At 47.1% G+C, this 18,465-nt stretch overlaps 1 protein-coding gene across 1 annotated transcript in view; it reads left to right on the top strand.

The window, feature by feature from the left end:
• trmt61a (tRNA methyltransferase 61A) overlaps positions 1 to 18,465 on the top strand; it is a 31,679-nt gene that overhangs the window by 8,906 nt on the left and 4,308 nt on the right. Inside the window, exon 3 of the mRNA XM_061742818.1 lies at positions 10,810 to 11,076. Within this exon, the coding sequence (XP_061598802.1) occupies positions 10,810 to 11,076 (267 nt within the window). The remainder of the gene's footprint in view (positions 1 to 10,809; positions 11,077 to 18,465) is intronic.

The raw sequence follows: 18,465 nt of genomic DNA, 5'->3' as shown, positions 1-18,465 counted from the left end.
AACCTCCTCCAACCCAACCATACGCTGACAGCGGCGTCGGAGAGTTAAGCCGGGAGCGACAGGCGAAGCATGCACAGAAAAGCAGCAGGGCGAAGCAGACAGTCCACAGCAAACAATCATAAAAATAAAGGCATGCAAGCAGCACTGTCCCCTTATCTTAAGTCCAGTCAGTGGCCGCGGGTCTTCTTAGCAGTTTTCCTCCGGTGATTAGAACAAAAGAGGCTCTAAACAGCTCTGTGTTAAGCCTGATTTATGGTTCTGCGTTAAATCGACGCAGAGCCTACGCCGTAGGGTTCAGCGTACGGTGCGCGTCGCCGCGTAACCCTACGCCGTAGGCTCTGCGTCGGTGTAACGCGGAACCATAAATCAGCCTTTATGGTGTGCTGGAGAGGAGAGGAGGCAGGGAGCTAGGTGGAGGGGGCGGTGATTTAGCAGGTCTATACGTAACGACCCGCCAGCAAACCACATGCGCCGTTTTTGCATAGTTATGCGGAAAATCCCAGAAAGCACACAATACACTGAATGTTGAAAGTTCGTTGTTTTTTGGGTGTAATTGATGTCAAGACACCCAACAAAACACAAAAAATCAAGAAAAATTAGTTTTTCATGTCACAATACCTTTAACATGCGACATTCAATGCCTTTCTTCTGTCCTGAGCTGGTGGAATCGGCCTCTTTTCTGGAGTCGCCTTCAAGAAGTTTGTCATGTTTTAATCTCTGTTCACAAATTTCAGTTCAGTAATACTTTATTAATCTGCAAAAGAAAATATTATAGTTTGTAGATTGAGCCTTTTGTTAGAGGCTTCACGTTGTCATCTTGTCAACTTGTCCTTAGCGTTTCCTGGTCACGTCCTCGTCCTCCACCCTGTGGTGTGACTGCAGTGACCTGCTGCGTCGGGCCGCAGTAGGGGGGATGGGAGAGGCTGCGTGTGCTGCAAAATGTTTTATTCCTGGCAGCGTATGTGACATTATTGATGGCGCTTGCTTACCACAGCCGTGTGTGACCTCAGGCTGATCATTGACTCGGGTAGAAAGTCTGTCACGTCAGCGCTCACAGCAGACTCCTGTCTTATCTGCAGCCGTAACACACTGCTTTATTACTGTAAGCAAACAAGCATCATGGCACAACAAGGTCCAGAAGTTTTACACGTCTACTTAAAATGATAACTGAAATGTATTAATGACTAGCTCGTTGCAGGTTGTAAGCATTAAGATGATAATGAGTATTCCACTTGCGTCTCTCAATTCTCCCTAAAGGTCAATAATGACTGAGCTCATTTGGAAGGGAGGCATTATCTCAGTAGGCCGTATAAACACGCAGCGATAAGAGGTGATAATGTGGTTAGCTGTTCACACATGCTGTCATGTCAGCCTGGGAAGAAGCTTCTGCTCGTGTTGGCTCGTCATCTCTGAGGCGGCTTGTTTCACTTTCAAACTTACTGTATCTGGTCAGTTTTAGGGCTGGGGATCGATTCAAATGTCAATAGTCCGATTCTTAAGATTCAGAATCGATTTATCAAGATTTGATTCAATTCTGATATTGATTTGGGTTAGTGTTATTAAAACAGTTTTTGTGAGCTGTTGCATGAATTACATGACTGTAGTTCTGCAACATATTAATACTAGTATTATATTGAGATTCAACAGCAAGTATTGCAGCTAATGATGCTGTAAGGACCAATCAGCTACCAGAATGCTGATAGAACTGAAGAACAGAAACATCGTGGGGCAGAATTACCAAACAGATCCAGGGCAGCAAAAATAGGCTGTATGAAATCGGTTTTAGTTTTTAAATGGTAAATGGCTTACACTTATATAGCGCTTTCCAGCTGTACTCCTACAGCCCCAAAGCGCTTTACACTGCAAACATTCACCCACACACGCACACATTCACACAGCGGTTTTCGGCGCTGGCCTGACAACCGGGAGCAACCGGGGGATTCAGTGTCTTGCCCAAGGACACTTTGGTGGACACAGGAGGAACTAGGGTTCGAACCACTGACCTTCAGGTTCATGAGCGAACGCTCTACCAACTGAGCCACCTACCCCCTACACACATTCCGCTTTAATTTTTTCCATTTTTGTTCTATTTCGGTTTTTAATTTTAGCATTTTATGCAAATGTAACCCCAAGACAGTATATAAAGTAATGAAATATAGACAATTTATGCAATTATAACTGAAAACTGTAATGTTTTCATACCTTTAAACATATTTCAAGGCAAAAAAATACCAAAAGTTCAGTTGTAATGATGGAAAAAAAAATCGATCTTTAGACATACGAATGGATTTTTAGGAATTAATATGAGAATCGATTTAGAATTGTAAAATCAAAAAAAAAAAAATTTTCAACACAGGGATAGTCAGTTTGTTTGATTTTGGGGTAAACACTTAATGTGAAGCTTCATAACTGACCTGGTGTAGCCGCGCCACATGCACAGATTATGGGGTGAAAATTGATCACATTTTTGTGTCGGCTTGGATCCATCGGCCCTCACTAGGATTGGCAGTTATAGCAAGATATATGGGTGGATTTAAATGTTAAACTCCAACATGTTTTAATATTTAGACCGTTGGTCTGACATTGTCTCTCCAAATCTGCGTTAATGGTCACCTGGCCACCAAGTGGCTGCAAGACAACTCCTAGAGGGGTTAATAATGGAAGAACATCACGTCATTATTAATTGTCTGACGGGATGTTAACCTCTTTGACCTCTTAGTTTATCCTCTCATCCGTCCAGCACCAACATCATAGAGAAACAAAGAGGAGACAAAAAGCACCAATGACCAGCAGTTCATGTCAGGAGTTAGTCATACTCTCCGTCTCCGCCCCCGTCCCAGCTCTACTCCAACACTGTTTCCTGTCATACTGGAGCTGACTGCCGCCTCGACGTCTTGCAGTGCCATTAGTTCAGAGTTCACTGAGGACTTGGACTGTTGTTGTGAAAGCGTCGCTCCTTAAAGGGATTGTTCATCTTCAGTAGAAGAGGGTGGTTGCAGATGTGCTGATGGGTGGCTGGTGTCTCACCTGCAGCAAGTCAGCAGTTTAGAGGTTGGGGACTGAATTCAGATGGGAGCTTGGCTAACAGCCACTCAGGGTGACGGCTGTATAGGAGCCAATTTTCCACTGTCTAAAAACAAATCAGACCTCATGACTTTCATAGCAGTTTGAGCAGTTTATGGATTTTTACTCGCGGGAATTTTTACTGCAGACCACACAATGTCCATGCATCAATAACCCTTTTCTAACCGGAATATTAGCAATAACGGCCACCAATAACCCCTTTGAATAACTGGAATTTGCTCATATTCAGGTTTTTAAAAACCCGAATATGACCCCTGGGTTACACCTTTTCTAACTTGAATATTTGGTCATGTAAAGCTTACGGGATATCCCCATCAACAGGAACAGGAATTTCTTTTCTGCGCATGTTCTTCACAAGGAATCTTGGTCTTTTGAGTCCAGGAAGTACGGAAATTCTCACGCCAGTCGGCGTTGGTGAACTCCATCATTACTACCAGCACAGGATTTTCCGCTTTGACACAGGTCTTCCCCAACCCCGGTCCTGCAGGTTTTAGATGTCTCCCTACTTCATCGCACCCTGGTACACATGCCTGTCATTAAAGCTTGAATTATGTTCTGCGTCAAATCGACGCCGTGACGCCGTCCTGGACCTTCGGACTTCTCCGTCACTCCATTTCTCCGTGGTGCAGTACCCCCCGCGACCGCTAATTCGCGATCTTTTCCTGAATGGTTTATCCGACTTTTTCCGGTCACATTGAATCAAAGAGATAAGGACAACTATTGTGCAAAAAAACAAAACAAAAAAAAATCACACATACACGAAGAAAAGAGCGCTGAAAGTTCACGACTGGTTCAAACCGGAAACCGGGAATGCGTTGCTACCAAGCGAACCAATCACAGCCCTCTCGGTCTGCGTTTGGTCTGCGTCGCCTCGACGTGTAGTTACAATTTTCGGGAGGTGCACGTCAGTGACGGCGTCAGTGACGGCGTCAATGACGGTGTGTGGTCTGCGTCGACGCAGACCACACGCCGTAGGCACGGGGTCGTTTTGACGCAGAACAATAACTCAGCCTTAAAGCAGCACAACGTAACTTTCAGCTTTTCTGAGTTTGGCGGCATCTTTTGGACAAAAGCGGCAGTGCTTTACCAGAAAGAACACTACGTTTCCCATGAGCACCAGCGCGTACTGCCGGAAAGATCCTGTCCCGTCGCTGCATTTGTTTTGATAGCGAATGAAGACGGGACGGACTTTTCTGTTTCACCAAGTGAACAGACGGAACGCAAAAAAAAGATGTTAAACTGCTGGAAAGGAACTGGAATTTGCCGGGATACCTTAAACAAGGAAGCCAGGGAGCGGTATATGGAGAAAATAATGATTATTAACGGTTTGGATCCATATGAAATCCCTACTAAAGAATGGAGCTCCTCGTCGGAGCTGCACTCTTTAGAAGGATTTACTGCCGCAGTTCTGCACAACCCACGTCTTTGGCTACCTTGTTTAGGAGTGTTTGGCAGCTGCTTTGGTAAATGTTTGACTCGCCATGTGTTTCAATAAATTTGTATAATAGTACAACATACAATACATGTTTTGTATCCCTCTTACTTCTCTTTTCTTTTTTTTTTGACTGCTATATTATGTTGAAGAGGCTCTGAGGCGTGAGCAATATTTTTGTTTTCCTTGTGAGATTATTTTTTTCCTCTGCTGCTACAAATAAGAGTTAATATTTTTTCCTCAACAAACTAGTTTTATCTGAAGATTGGGGTTAATCTCACCGCAGAGAGCTGGCCAGCAACTGCGTTTAGCTGTAGAAGTGGGGAATAAAACCCGTGTTTTGATCCGACCCGGACTGTGTGAGTGTTTGTGGTTTACTGTGGAAGGTTATGTTTGGTCGTTACAGCCGCGATCCAAGCGGCAGGGTTCCTACCATGCTCCTCAAAGTTACATAGTGCCAGTGAAGGAGATACAGACCCCTCAGACCATGACAGAGGTTCATTAAACCTGTTAGAAGTTGATGTACCATCACAATGATGATGATGAAATATTAGATTACGGTGGAAAAGTTACGTAGTGTCGCTTTAACAGTGTGCAGACCTTGACGACCAGCTGACGACCCCCCCCCCCCCGTAATTAGAATGAAGGCTGCTGATGCAGGGAGACACATGGAGGACATTGGTCCTTGATGACCAGGGATTGGAAACACTGTTTACATGACAGAGTTTTTGGCCTGTTTTCGACTATTTTGGGTATCAACTATGCGAAAGGTAAACACAAAATATTTTGTGTATCAATGTTTGTCTTACAGTATGAAGCAGAGCCAACGTCAGGTAGGTGGAACCACTAGAGATTTAAGAACGATTAGTCTTGAAATAGATATGAGATATAAATATGAGTTGAGAAAACTCGTAGCAGCCACTGTGAAGACACCAGGGAGTCGCTGTCACGTTCCCAGGGTCACGCACTCGCCAGATTCATGCACCGCATGCAACGACGCTGGAAAACATCCATACTTCTGCATCGTCCTGGGTTTTTGTGAGAACTCACCAGAGGATCTTTCTACTGGGGGATTTCCCCCGGTCTGTCTCTACATGACCGGGAGGCACGTCGGCCGCGAGCTGCTTGTAATCGCAGCAGCAGGTTTTCTGCAGGTTCTTCTCAACTGTTTACAGTGTTACCTTCATCGTTGCTCTCACAATTAGTTTTTTTAAATGATTTTACTTGGGTTTTTACATTCAGCATGTTAAAAATATGTTTAGTTGGTTAGTTAGTTCTAGTTTTAAGTGGGCTTTTCCAGACATGATAGTTTAATCTCCCACAGCTGTGGCCCAAGTCTGGCAGGGAAGCAGCAGGGATGTTGCGTGCAGCGGGATAAACACGTCTTCCCACTCCTTGGCTCTCGTGTACCTTGTTTCTTGTGTATTCACGACAGAACCAGCCCCCGTTGCCAACAGCGACCATCCCAGAATGCTGTTTGTATGACTCACACACAAACTAGGAGAGGAAGAATGTGCACCCCAGCTGCCGGACCCCGATCACCACCGTGTTTTCTACAATATGTCAGAACTTTATCAGCCGCTAGAATAGAATTGCCAAGCCACTCACTTATTTTTACTTTCTACTACTGGGAACTGTGAGCTTTGCTGCTGGAGCAGGACGGGGAGGGAACGTAGGACCCTGGAAACACAGATGTGCTGCCTGGTTTCTATTTCTGTTAAATATTTCAGGCTCAGTCTCGTTAAGCAGGAATTTTAGTTTGGTGATGAGACAGGCAGTCAGGACAGTGAGACCTTCCACTCCTCCATAAAGATGCTGTTATTATTATAATATTCTAAGGAATGAGGTGGTAAAGCGTAGCTGGCCCTTTTTGCTCTGCACGATGCAGTTTGTGCATCTTGTTGTGTCCTGTGACAGCTGTCAGAATCATCCCCGTCTCCCGTTTCCAGCTGTTGTGAGTGGACTTTCACCGTGCAGCCCAGCCCGGAGGGCTCTAGCGGGTCCGAATGCCGCCGCCGGGTAAACAGTGCCCTCTTTGTCGCCATGCGGACAAAGGCGGCGGTGACGCAACGTCAGAAGAAGAAGAAAGAGGAGGGAGAGGACGGGTGGAGGATGGGATCCTCTCTTGTGCTCTCAACACTTCATTTCCCTGTCTTGACTGCAAGTCACGTGACCACTGCCCCCCCCCACATCTCTCAACACTGACTGTACATTAGCAGGCTGTGTGTACGCCCCAAACTTGAACGGGGGAAGAATGTGCTCTTGGAAACGTGGTTTCCACTTGTGGGCTTTGCTGCTCGGTCCAAGCGCCACTTAGAGAGCCGAGCGGCGTCAACATGTGAGCTGCACCGACAGCCGAGGATTGTGGGAAGCCTTTTGGCTCTCGTCGGGGACATAACAACACATCTGCCTCAGTCTTGAGTGAAGACCTGGCAGATGTGCGAGGACAAATCTGCGTTCACAGATGTGCCGTTACATTTCCTGTCCCAGTGTTTGCTCGTGGTTTAAAGCAGGGACAAATGTAACGTTCCGTTTTTGATGTGGACGAGTGGTTTCATCTGCCCTGAGTTACAGAAGCTACTTATTTCTTTTTCTCTCTTTCTTTATACTGGTTTTATTTAATAATAGACGTTTACAAGACCACACCAGGAAAAGTTGGGATGGAATATAAACCCAAAACTACCCCAAGTATTTCCTGTTTTTTGGTGGTTGTTTTTCCTCAACAACATTCCAACAGTTCAGGCTTGTAATGTATCACAGAGCAAATGAGATGAGCGTGATTTAGTGGCATTTACAAAAAAGAAAACCTAAATATTTCAACCATGAATATCAGAGAGGCAGAATCCTCTGTCATTATTTTTTAGAGAACAATTTCAACATCCTCCCAAGAGGAATCCGGGTCTGGACGATGGGCCGGGCCTCCCGTTACTGGAGCTGAGGCCACGGGGCTTGAGAAGCTCCAGGGTGGCTGGTTCTGGGGGTGGAGGAGGTCCGCCCCGGGTTACTTCAGGCTCTCTTAAGGGCTGCCTTGACTGTCTGCAACAGTGCATGTAGGAACACACTCTGGTTCCTGTTTCGTAAGGAGAACCGGAAGGCGTGATCCTCTGGTTCCTGTTTCGTAAAAAGGAGAACCGGAGGGTTTGCTCCAAATATAGGGGAATAACCCCCTGAGCCTCCCTGCTAAAGGCTGTACAGGGGTTTGGAGAGGAAAATCCCTCAGATTGTGGAAATCTCAGATTGAGGAGGACCCATGTGAGTTGGGAGCTAGTGGTGGAGCACTGGACTAGCTCTACACCCTCACTAGGGTCCTGGAGGGGTGTGGGAGGTAGCCCAACCAGTTTACATGTGTTTTGTGGACCGTGTCCCGTTGGGTACTTTGTAAGGGCTGGTCTGAAAGTACAGGGTAGAGCCCTGTTTCCCTGTTCACTGTTTTCTTCATCCCGCTCCCGCTGCATTTCTGACCATTACCCCCCGCACCGGTAACATGTGTTACACTCCCGCCCGCTCCCACAAAACTGAGAATTCATGCCGCACAATAATAGAGATGCATTGATTTAGTGACTTCTCCATTCCCGCAAGAGAAATGTCCTGAACAAATCTATCTTATTTAATGTTAACAGGATCATTGTGGACCTTGATGGATGATTGACAGTTAATAGTTCACCTGACTGAAAGTTAAGGCCGAAATATGGTTCTGCGTCAAAACCGCGCCGTGCCTACGGCGTGTGGTTTGGGTCCACGCAGACCACATGCCGTTACCTGCGCCGTTACTGACCTGCACCTCCCGAAAATTGTAACTACGCGTCGAGCGACGCAGACCACACGCAGACGGAAAGCGCTGTGATTGGTTTGCTTGGTAGCAACACATTTCCGGTTTCCGGTTTGAAGCAGTCGTGAACTTTCAGGGCTCTTTTCTTCGTTTATGTGTGATTTTTTTTATTTTTTTTTATTTTGTTTTTTTGCACAATAGTTGTCATTATCTCTTTGATTCACTTTGACTGGAAAAAGTCGGATAAACCATTAACTAGCGGTCGCGGGGGGTACTGCACCGCGACCAAATGGAGTGACGGAGAAGTCCGAAGGGTTCAGCAAGGCGTCACGGGTGCGGCGTGTGCTCTGCGTTGGTGTGACGCAGAACCTTAATTCAGCCTTTAGATGCAAATCCATCATTGTCATCATCCACAAGCTATTTCACCTTTCACACACGCAATTCAATTATGTGATTGAGGTTATAGCAACGAGAGTAGCTGTGAGTGGCTCAAATAACACTAATAAATAACACAAAATAAACAAAGTTAACGACTGTAACGAATTAATTTAACAAATGAATCACTTGACCATTACATTGCTGTGGAGGAAGAGAATGTTGCTGACTGACTGAGGTTCCAATCATTTCCCTGTCTTGACTGCAAGTCATGTGACCACTGCCCCCCCTCACATCTCAACACTAACTGTACATTAGCAGGCTGTGTGTACGCCCCAAACTTGAACGGGTCTGCGTCTGTCTTCCAAGATGCTCCACAGACACTAAACACAGTTTCTCCAAATATCTGACTGGCCTTGCTTTGTTTTTGTTTTGTAAAGACCTTGTTTAAGGTTCTTTTCTAAGTCATTGATTTCCATCTTGTCCCTAGCGTACATCCCGATCCCGCAGTGTTTGTTTAGCCACCTGCAGCAAAGTTCAAACCGCCCGCTCCCGCCAGATTTGCGTTGGGTCCTGACGGGACCCGATCCCAGTGCAGCCTTCCACCACCCAGTCCCTGCACCAACTGTCTGGTTCTCATTGCCGGTAGCAGGCTGGATTGCTTCCCCAACATTTGGCTGTCCTTTATGCCTATTTGAATTCCTCTGGGAAGTCGGGATGGAAGGGGTCTGATAGGTGCCGAAGGGTTTGGTCTGTTTCTACTGATGAAAGGTGTTTCCATTCGCGGGGATCCCCCACCCCCCAGACATGAACCCTGACCGTCTCCTCAGCTCCTTCAGCCGCCATGCCCCCATTACACTGCAGCGCTGGACAAGAACCTTCCACTGAGCAAACACTGCTGACCCTGAGGTGGCAGCAGTGAGTCTTTCTTACCGTTGCAAAGGGGCAGCAGCATAAAATAGATGTCGTAATATGCCGATGACGCCTGAACCGACTCGTCGGCCCATTTGGGTTGTTGTTGTAATCTAACTTCATCAAATGGACTTGCAGTGAAATGCTTCTTGTCCAGCAGGTTCCAATGACTTGTGGTCACATGATCAGTGTTCAAGTGAGAGTGCTTAATGAATTTAGAGATCCCGATTAGCAGAGACCCCCGCTAGGACGTTCCAGTTGACCAACCTGAGTACCGCTCCTCCGACAGGAATGTTTTTTGCCCCTTATGGCGCTTTTCCACTAGTACCTACTCAGCCCGACTCGACTCTCCTCGGTTTGGTTCTTTCCCACTAGGGGTCTAACGTGCCGAGTAGATACTTTTCTGTATCTATTCTACCGAGGTTCTAAGCTGCTGAGTCGGCTGTATCTGACATCATCACACTACAGGCCACCGATTGGTCGGGGGGTTGGAGTCAGACGTCTGAGTCAGGAGGAGGAAATCAGAGAAAGAGACTCTGACGGATTCTTGTTCATTTTATTCAACCAGCAACGGCAGCAAAAGTCTGTTTCATGATCCAACTCTGAGGGTCAGATGTTCATAAACCTGGTGCTGAGGAGAGAATTAAAAAGGGATCTAGATGGAGATAAGGAACGACCAGATCTGGACTAAGTGGACTGAGAACATAAAACCTATTAGATCTGACTTTTGCTAACTTGACAAAAATAAGGAGTGGGATCAAAATGTTTTGTAATATGATATATCAATATAATCTACAGCACGATCTTTACTCATTCTGCTTTGTGTGTAATTTTCTGTATGTAAAATATTTACATGGAACATGGAAAGCTTCTCATCTTAAATATTACAAAGAAAGAGCCAGGATGCAAATTGGACATCAGAAGTTCTACAAAATGTCATGCCAATGTTAGGTTAATTTACTTGAAGTGATTTTGACGCTATGTAAATCTGCATCTGTGAAACCAAGGCTTTTCCAAATAAAAGATAAAAACTTTAAAAAGAAATATACTCTGTGTTCTGGGGAAAAATGCTCATCCAGGCATTTTCAGTGACTTTGCTGCCACCGGTCTTTACTTGAAGATGTGGAGTGTTTCTCATCTCAAGATGCAGAGCAAAATAGGAGAAGTGTGACCTGGAAGTGCTTGAGTCTGCTGTGCTTGTGTGGGTTTCAGCTGTTGTTTTGTTTTGGTGTTGCAGGGACGGGCAGCGGTTCCCTCTCCCACGCCATCCTGCGGACCATCGCCCCCACCGGTCACCTGCACACGGTGGAGTTCCACGAGCAGCGGGCGGAGAAGGTGGCGGAGGAGTTCAAGGAGCACCGCGTGGACCACCTGGTCACCGTCAGGAACCAGGACGTGTGCAAGGACGGCTTCGGGGTGACGGGGGTGGCAGACGCCGTCTTCCTGGACATCCCTAAACCCTGGGAGGCAGTGGGGCACGCCAAGACTGCCATGAAGAAGCACGGTAAGGGCTTTACTCAGCGGGGCCTGTAACTGTGCACAGTAATCCCTGGTTAAGGGGTTAAGTTCCAAAAAGAACCCGTGATAGGTGAAATCCGCGTAGTTTTTTTTTTTTTTTTTTTTTTTTTTTTACAATTATTATACAAGGCTTCAAATAGCGGAGATCAGCTCCGCCCCACCACGACCCGATTAATTGGATTTGAACGAGGGAAAATGAAAAATGATTATGAAAAAAAATACAATAAATACAGTAGGACAAATAGTGACTGGCGTGTATTTCCCTGCTCTTCTGATGCTGCTGCATCCTGACTCGCTCTGTAGCGTCTTTTTCTTCTAAAGCCGCGGTGCAGGTGGGTTTTTTCCAGAGAAGAACATAGTTATGGGTCGTTGTTGTTGCTCTTTTTTCTTCTGGGCAACAAGATTCTTCTAAACCGACACCATGGATTATATCTGAGACTGTAATGAACGATTCATCAAAGGTCCCGTTCTTGAGCTGCTGCTGAAGCTCTGGCCGTTCTCAGCTTGTTGCTAAGCAACCAATGTTATTGATACAGGAAGTGACGAAGCGGGGAGACTGTTTAGCCAATCAGAATGCAGACCACGTGAAGCAGCGAGACGTGAAAGGTGAACCGCGTTATAGCCAGGGATTACTGTATCTTGGTAGAAGTTATAATTCCATTGCAGATTAACCCAGTAGCCTATATCACTTTATAGTGCACTATTTGTGCTTGCTGAGCCCTCGTGTGCTTTAACTCCCCACCAGAGCTAGTGTTGCATCACATTCACGGCCCACATCAACCCACTTCCGCTCCTCTGGCCTGTTTGCGGTATAAACACGATGAACACGGCTCAAAGCAGTCACAGTCGAGTTGCTGTTAAATAAATATGCCAAGTGATATCTCCGATATGTGAACTTGAGAACTAATCAGCCGTCGACGATACCAAACACTGATTTAGGGCGTTTTTATGTGATAGCAAATGGACGGTTCCACATAGCAGCCTAGGATGGATGCAGCGCCGCCCACACGACGGCCCTGGAGCAGTGAGCAGGAACCCCGGCCGCACGGGCTATGGGAGGTTTGATTCTCAATGACTACGTTTCCATGCATCAATAATCCTTTTCCAACCGGAATATTATCAATAACCCGGTTGTGCACGGTCATGTAAACACCAATAACCCCTTTGAATAACCCGAATTTGCTCATATTCCGGTTTTTAAAAACCCGAATATGAGCCCGTGGTTACTCCTTTTCTAACTGAATATTGGGTCATGTAAACGCCTAACGGGATTTCCTTATCAAACGGAACAGGAATTTGTTTTCTGCATGTTCTTTTCGCAAGGAATCCTGGTCTTTTTAGTCCAGGAACTTCTTATAAACATGGTGAAACGCAAGAAAACGGTAGAAAGTACCGGATAGCGAGATTTACAAAAAGGTGAGTGAAAAGTTGCGCGAAGCAGCATTTGTAGGAACGCCAGACCAGATCAAGCTCCGCTGGAAGACGCTGAAAAAGGAGAACTACAGGACCGAGAAACAAAACCACTTCTACTGGGCTGTTGATTATCCACCGTGCTGCTGTTATTGTGGTTGTTTTGAATTTGGATTAAGGAAGAAGAAGAAGAAATTATGGTAATTGTGTCATGATGTTCTCCGTGTGTCGCTGGTTTGATCCAGATATCCCAAATGATTAATTACCATGTATACAGGGATAACCCTGTTAGCTCACGCATGGAAACGGAATATTCCCAATGTTTCAGTAACTGGAATATTGACCTTAACTCTAATTTTGACTGCATGTAAGCGTAGTCAGTGTTGTACCTCGGAGCAAATAGGGACAGATGAATGCATGTGGCCCCCAGCTGTCTGTTGTTGAAGACTGAATCCTAGTTTCAAGATGAAGGGTGAGAATTGGCTCCAGCTGGAGTTTATTCCCCTTGTGTAGCACAAATGTGATACTTCTCTCATGTATATTGTGACTCAACTGCGCGATGATTAAATTCCACCCTAGTGTGTTGTAACAATCTAACGACAGACTGAAAAAGGAATCGTCAACAATCCTCCAAAAGATATGGAAACGCACGTGCTCGTGGGAGATATGAGGCTTCAGATAAGCTCAGCTCCACCTGATAGGGACTCACTCTCCTGCGACTCATCCCGGCGCACCAGGAGCAGGACTGGGACTGAACAACTTTGAAAATACCAGCCTTTAACGCCTCCGAACCGTGCCCGCTCCTGCACTTGGACCAGGATCTGCAGCGTGTCCAGGCACGTCGGTGGGCCGGGCCTTGCAGGTGGGATCAGGTTAAACAGGTTATGTGAAGCTCCAAGGGACTGACGGGCGTGCCAGGAAGTGGCCACGACTGTTTGCTGTCCCCTAGTGTGAATATACGTGGATAGATGGACAGTTTCTGCGTCTTTGTCACAATATAGTTGATATTTATGCCATGAAACGGGTTAAAATGCGGCCCCACTGCCGACGTCTGGGACGGACGACCTGGGAACCTGAATCACAATAACAATCAGAATCAGCTTTATTGGCCAAGTTTGAGCATGCCCGACAAGGAATTTGACTCCGGTTATTTTGCTCACTGTACCCAGATTTAAAAGTAGCAAACAGTAAATAAACAAATGTGGCACTTATTAACATCGATACAATTACAAAAAGTGAAAGGTGCAGCAGAATGAGGTAGACATGATTATTGGGAAGTGCATTGTTACAGAATATGATTGTGTTATTATAATTACTGTTATTATTGTTAGTTATTATTGCACGGTGATTGATTCCTCTGAGACTCTGAGTTCTGAGAGTTCAGCTCGGGGGAAGAAACTGAAAGTGTGAAACTGGTTTAGTGTTTGCTTTGACAGAAATCTCATGATCAGATGCTTCAAAAATAACCACCCGACTCAAAAACCACCCGACTCAACATTAAGATGCAAGAATTTGTTTATGAGAACCGACAGTATAAAGCGACAGTGTTCATCCTCTTAAAGTTCAGCCTTTTCAGATTATAAGAAAGTCCCGACATAAATAGGAATGGCTGGATGCTGCTGCGGGACGCCCTCACCGTCTACCCCACTCCCTTTTATGGCGCCACTGCTTCTTTTAATGGGCCTGTGGCTCTCACGTGCACACTCAGATCCAGATAAATAGAGCGCTGCCAGATCCTGATTGTCAAGGCAGTCGCATGACCATACTGGGTAGTGCTGAGCGAGAGCTGCTGGATGTGGCTGGCCTCGCTTCCCACTGCTCCAACGGGGTTTATCTCCAGTTCACTGAAGCTAAATGCTCCAGCGAGTCCTAAAGATGTCACACTTTCACTAAACCAGCCGTGAGAGGAGTGAGGGGGCTGGTGCTCCACGGTAAAACCTGCTTTCCAGTAATAACGCGTAGAGCAAAACATCCGTCACGTTTTGCGCCGGTTACATCACATGATTCATTCTTGACCTGTAAAATTAACCTGATTTTTGTTTCAGGTTATTCATAATGGGTCAGTTCACAGCTAACGTCATCTCACAGAGGAAGTAAACAAGTCCAGTTTAATCCGACTGAAATCACATTATATCCCAATTTAATAGAATTTATGTTTATCTTCTTCATATCAGTTCATCTGGGGAAACCCACACATTGGGTTTAATCTTTAATCTTCCACCTTAAGCTTCCAGGCAGGTGAGGGTGGAGGCTGGCCGTCCTGCTTTCACATAGAGAGCGCACAGCGGCAGCCGCCGCTGGCTTTCCCCTTCATTGTGTATGTGCTGCCTCCGTGCAGGGTCTGCCGCCGAGGTCGGCGGCGCGCAACAGGGCGCATGCCGCCGAGTTTGCGCGGCGGCATAGGGCGCAAGTGGACGCACACCGCCGGGTTGCCGCGGCAGCAAGGGCGCAAAGCAGCTTTCACCTAGAATGCAGTTTGCACCGCGCACACCGCCGGGATGGATGCAGACTCGGCGGGAGATTCTGGGAGATTTCTCTCCACTTTTGTCCCTTTTTATTGATGTCCCGATAGGCCTGCAGTCTCATCCCACAGCTCCTCACACAGACTCACAGCCAAGATCATTCTTTCTTCCATCTTGATCGTCTCTGATCTACAAGCTGCAATTTTTTTTTTCTCCCTCCAGCACCTTCTCTCCTATTGGACACTGCCGAGATGCCGCACAGGACTCACGGTGAAATTAAAAAATGTTCAATTTGCAGCGGCAGCTTGCGCCGTCTTGCGCTCTTGCTGCCGCGGCAACCCGGCCGCCAACCTCGGTGCAAAGCCCTGCGCCCTTGCGCAGCGGCAGCACATACACAATGAATGGGAAAACGGCGCCGGAAAAGCTTTTTTCCGGTCGCCAAGCAACTTTCAACGAGTATGCGTGCTGCTCTGCGCCGAGTCTGCGCCCACTCGCCGCCGAGTCTGCGCCACCCCGGCGGTGTTGCCGCGTTCTATGTGAAAGTAGCTTTACCCAGAGCCGTCCTGCAGCCCCACGCTGATCAGGGGGTCAGGGTGGACGGGGGGGGCAGAGGTGTGAACTGACTGTACTACGATCACATTTTCATGAGAAGACTGCACTCGTCAAAGACAAACCAAACGACACACCACCAAAACTTCTGGGAGAAAGTGCTTTCTCCACGATGAGACGCTGAAAGAGGCTCCGTTGTGCCTCGGCACTGCTGTCTGTTCCAGGGGGAGCTTGAATCTGGTCTGGCTGCAACGACGCTCTAGTGGCGCTTTTCCACTAGTACCTACTCAGCTCGACTCGACTCGCCTTGCCCTAGTTTCTTTTCAACACCCAGATCAGAAGTAGGAGGTTGGAGTGAAGCTGCTGTGACGTATTTGATTGTGTATCTAAATGAAGAAGACAACAACACTAAAGATGTAGAACCTGGAGGAGATGATAGATGTGCTGCTGGGTCTGTGGCTTGTGTTCAATATAAAGTTAAAAAATGAGAGTGAGAGAAGCTTCAAGCGGCGACGCTTTTTAATTTTTTTTTGTTAGTTTGTCTCTGCTGCTGAAAAGTCAGCTGGAGCCATGAGCAGCTATGAAGAGACAGAGCTCCTGGTAGATCTGGTCGTTCCTTATCTCCGTCTAGATCCCTTTTTAATTCTCTCCTCAGCACCAGGTTTATGAACATCTGACCCTCAGAGTTGGATCATGAAACGGACTTCTGCTGCCATTGCTGGTTGAATAAAATGAACAAGAATCTGTCAGAGTCTCTTTCTCTGATTTCCTCCTCCTGACTCAGACGTCTGACTCCAACCCCCCGACCAATCGGTGGTCTGTAGTGTGATGATGTCAGATACAGCCGACTCAGCAACTTAGAACCTCGGCAGAATAGTTACAGAAAAGTATCTACTCGGCACGTTAGACCCCTAGTGGAAAAGAACTAAACAGAGTGAAGGCGAGCCGAGTCGGGCTGAGTACGTACTAGTGGAAAAGCGCCATTAGAGCTACAGGTCGCTTACAGCTATCGCTCGCGGCTTCATTTGTTTTATTACGTAAAATATGACGTTTCTGATTTGTGCCCAGCCGTCAGCAGTGGCAACAGCTGCTTCTTTATCCCCTGATGAAAAGGTTGCCCCAGATTTGTGCACATCAGTTTGGTCCTGGTCCATCAGAGCTCTGCCTGCAGGTCTTTCACCGCTCCACCAACCAATCAACATCTTGCAAGTGAAAGAAAGTCGCCCAAGAAAGTTGTTTTAAGTGTGAAACCAAGAGCAAATCTGTTTTTAAATCAAACCTACGGTTCCCCGCAGGTAAAAGCAGGAAGACTAGGGACATGGATGGAGACAAGAAGCTCCGTCTTATCCAATATGAGTGGCAGGAAGTGAAAAGTCCTTTCAGACTGCTTCTTTTTAGGGAGCATAGTTAACATCTTTTAACATTAGACATGTAAAGTGTGTTAAAAGCTGTCTGCTGTGATGCTGAATGCGTTACTGTGGACAGAAACGGTCTTGGTGATGCTGTGGCTCCGAGCTCGGTGAAGCTGAGTGAGCTGAGTGAGCTTGGTGAAGCTGAGTGAGCTGAGTGAGCTGCTTCCAGCTGATTTGTGCTGGTTTTCTGCAGCGTCCATAGCGTGAAACTGGAACCAGAGAAACATTCTTCCTCTTCTGCCCCCCCCCCCCCCCCCCCCCCCCTCCCTTCAGAGTTGTAATTTTCCTAATGTGCTGGCCGGCAGCCCGGCTCTCTGCTCTGCGTCTGTCGGAGGAGAGCCCTAAATCTTAGCGGGCCGCCCTCCCCGCCCCGCTCCCTCTGACTGATGCTGTTTATCTGCAGCTCCGCCGGAGCAACGGCGAGCCTGGCGCGGGCGTGGCCCCCGCTCCCGGTTAATAATCCTCTCTGATATTAATATAGGCTCGTGTAATGATCAGCCCGGGTTGCTAGGAGACCATTCTGATTGTGGCTTTTCCAGGGAAACCAGCGGTTGTTTGTCAAAGGAGCGGCTGTTAACTGAAACCCGGAGTGTAGTGATAATCCGTCCATGGACGCACCTACGCACACCTCCCCCCCAGTCGCTTCCTCGTAAAAGTTAAACCACATCACTGCTATGACCTTTGATCGGGCGGCAGGTTATAAAAATGAATATCTCTTCCTCTTGGCTGGAATAAAAGGTGTCACTCCTGAGTTACGTAAAGCGCTGGAGGGATTATTGAAAAGCGAAGCCTCTGATTGGCTCCTGACCAGAGCCCACAGAGGCAGCTGCACGTATCTGCACAACAATTCCAAGTATGTTAGCATTTCTCTTGACTTAGTTCCTGGTTTCTCTTCATGCATGCTCACTATCTGATATTTGGACAGTTGTTGGCGATAAGGACCAAACCAAATACCTGCAGGGGACAGAGCCCAGCTGTGTGGGTGCAGGTGCCAGTAGGGGGTTATGTTGGAGCAAGGCCACTGTGAAGTGTAAATAAATAAATAAATGGGAGTAGTTGTTGGCTGGAACGTGTCACGTTGCCGCGCGGGGAGTGTGCAGATGTCCTCGGCTCTGCGGGTCGCTGCTCGTACCAGCTGACCGCGGCCGCGCTGCATTAATCCACTCCCGACCCGTTTTCAGAGGAGAAGCCCAGAAAAGCTGCTGAGCAGCAGACGGAGCTGATGGGAGGGTCGCTGGATAACACGGCTGAGTCACAGTAAACCCTGGGCCGGGACTCATGAGTCAGGAGTCATGAGTCTGCTCGGAGGCAAAAATCTAATATGGCGTTTTTCCACCAGCACCTACTCGGCTCGAATCAACTGGGCCTGGTTTCTTTTCCACTACAATTCAGCACCTGGAGCAGAAGTAGGAGGTTGGAGAGAAGCTGCTGGGACGTATTTGATTGTGTGATCTAAACGAAGAAGACGACAACATTAAAGATGTAGAACCTGGAGGAGATGATAGATGTGCTGCTGGGACTGTGGCTTGTGTTTGATATCAA

Source organism: Cololabis saira, chromosome 16, assembly GCF_033807715.1.
Source record: "Cololabis saira isolate AMF1-May2022 chromosome 16, fColSai1.1, whole genome shotgun sequence".
NCBI classification, from domain to species: domain Eukaryota; kingdom Metazoa; phylum Chordata; class Actinopteri; order Beloniformes; family Belonidae; genus Cololabis; species Cololabis saira.
The sequence above is the reverse complement of the archived record's forward strand: the minus strand, read 5'-3'. Positions and strand labels throughout refer to the sequence as shown.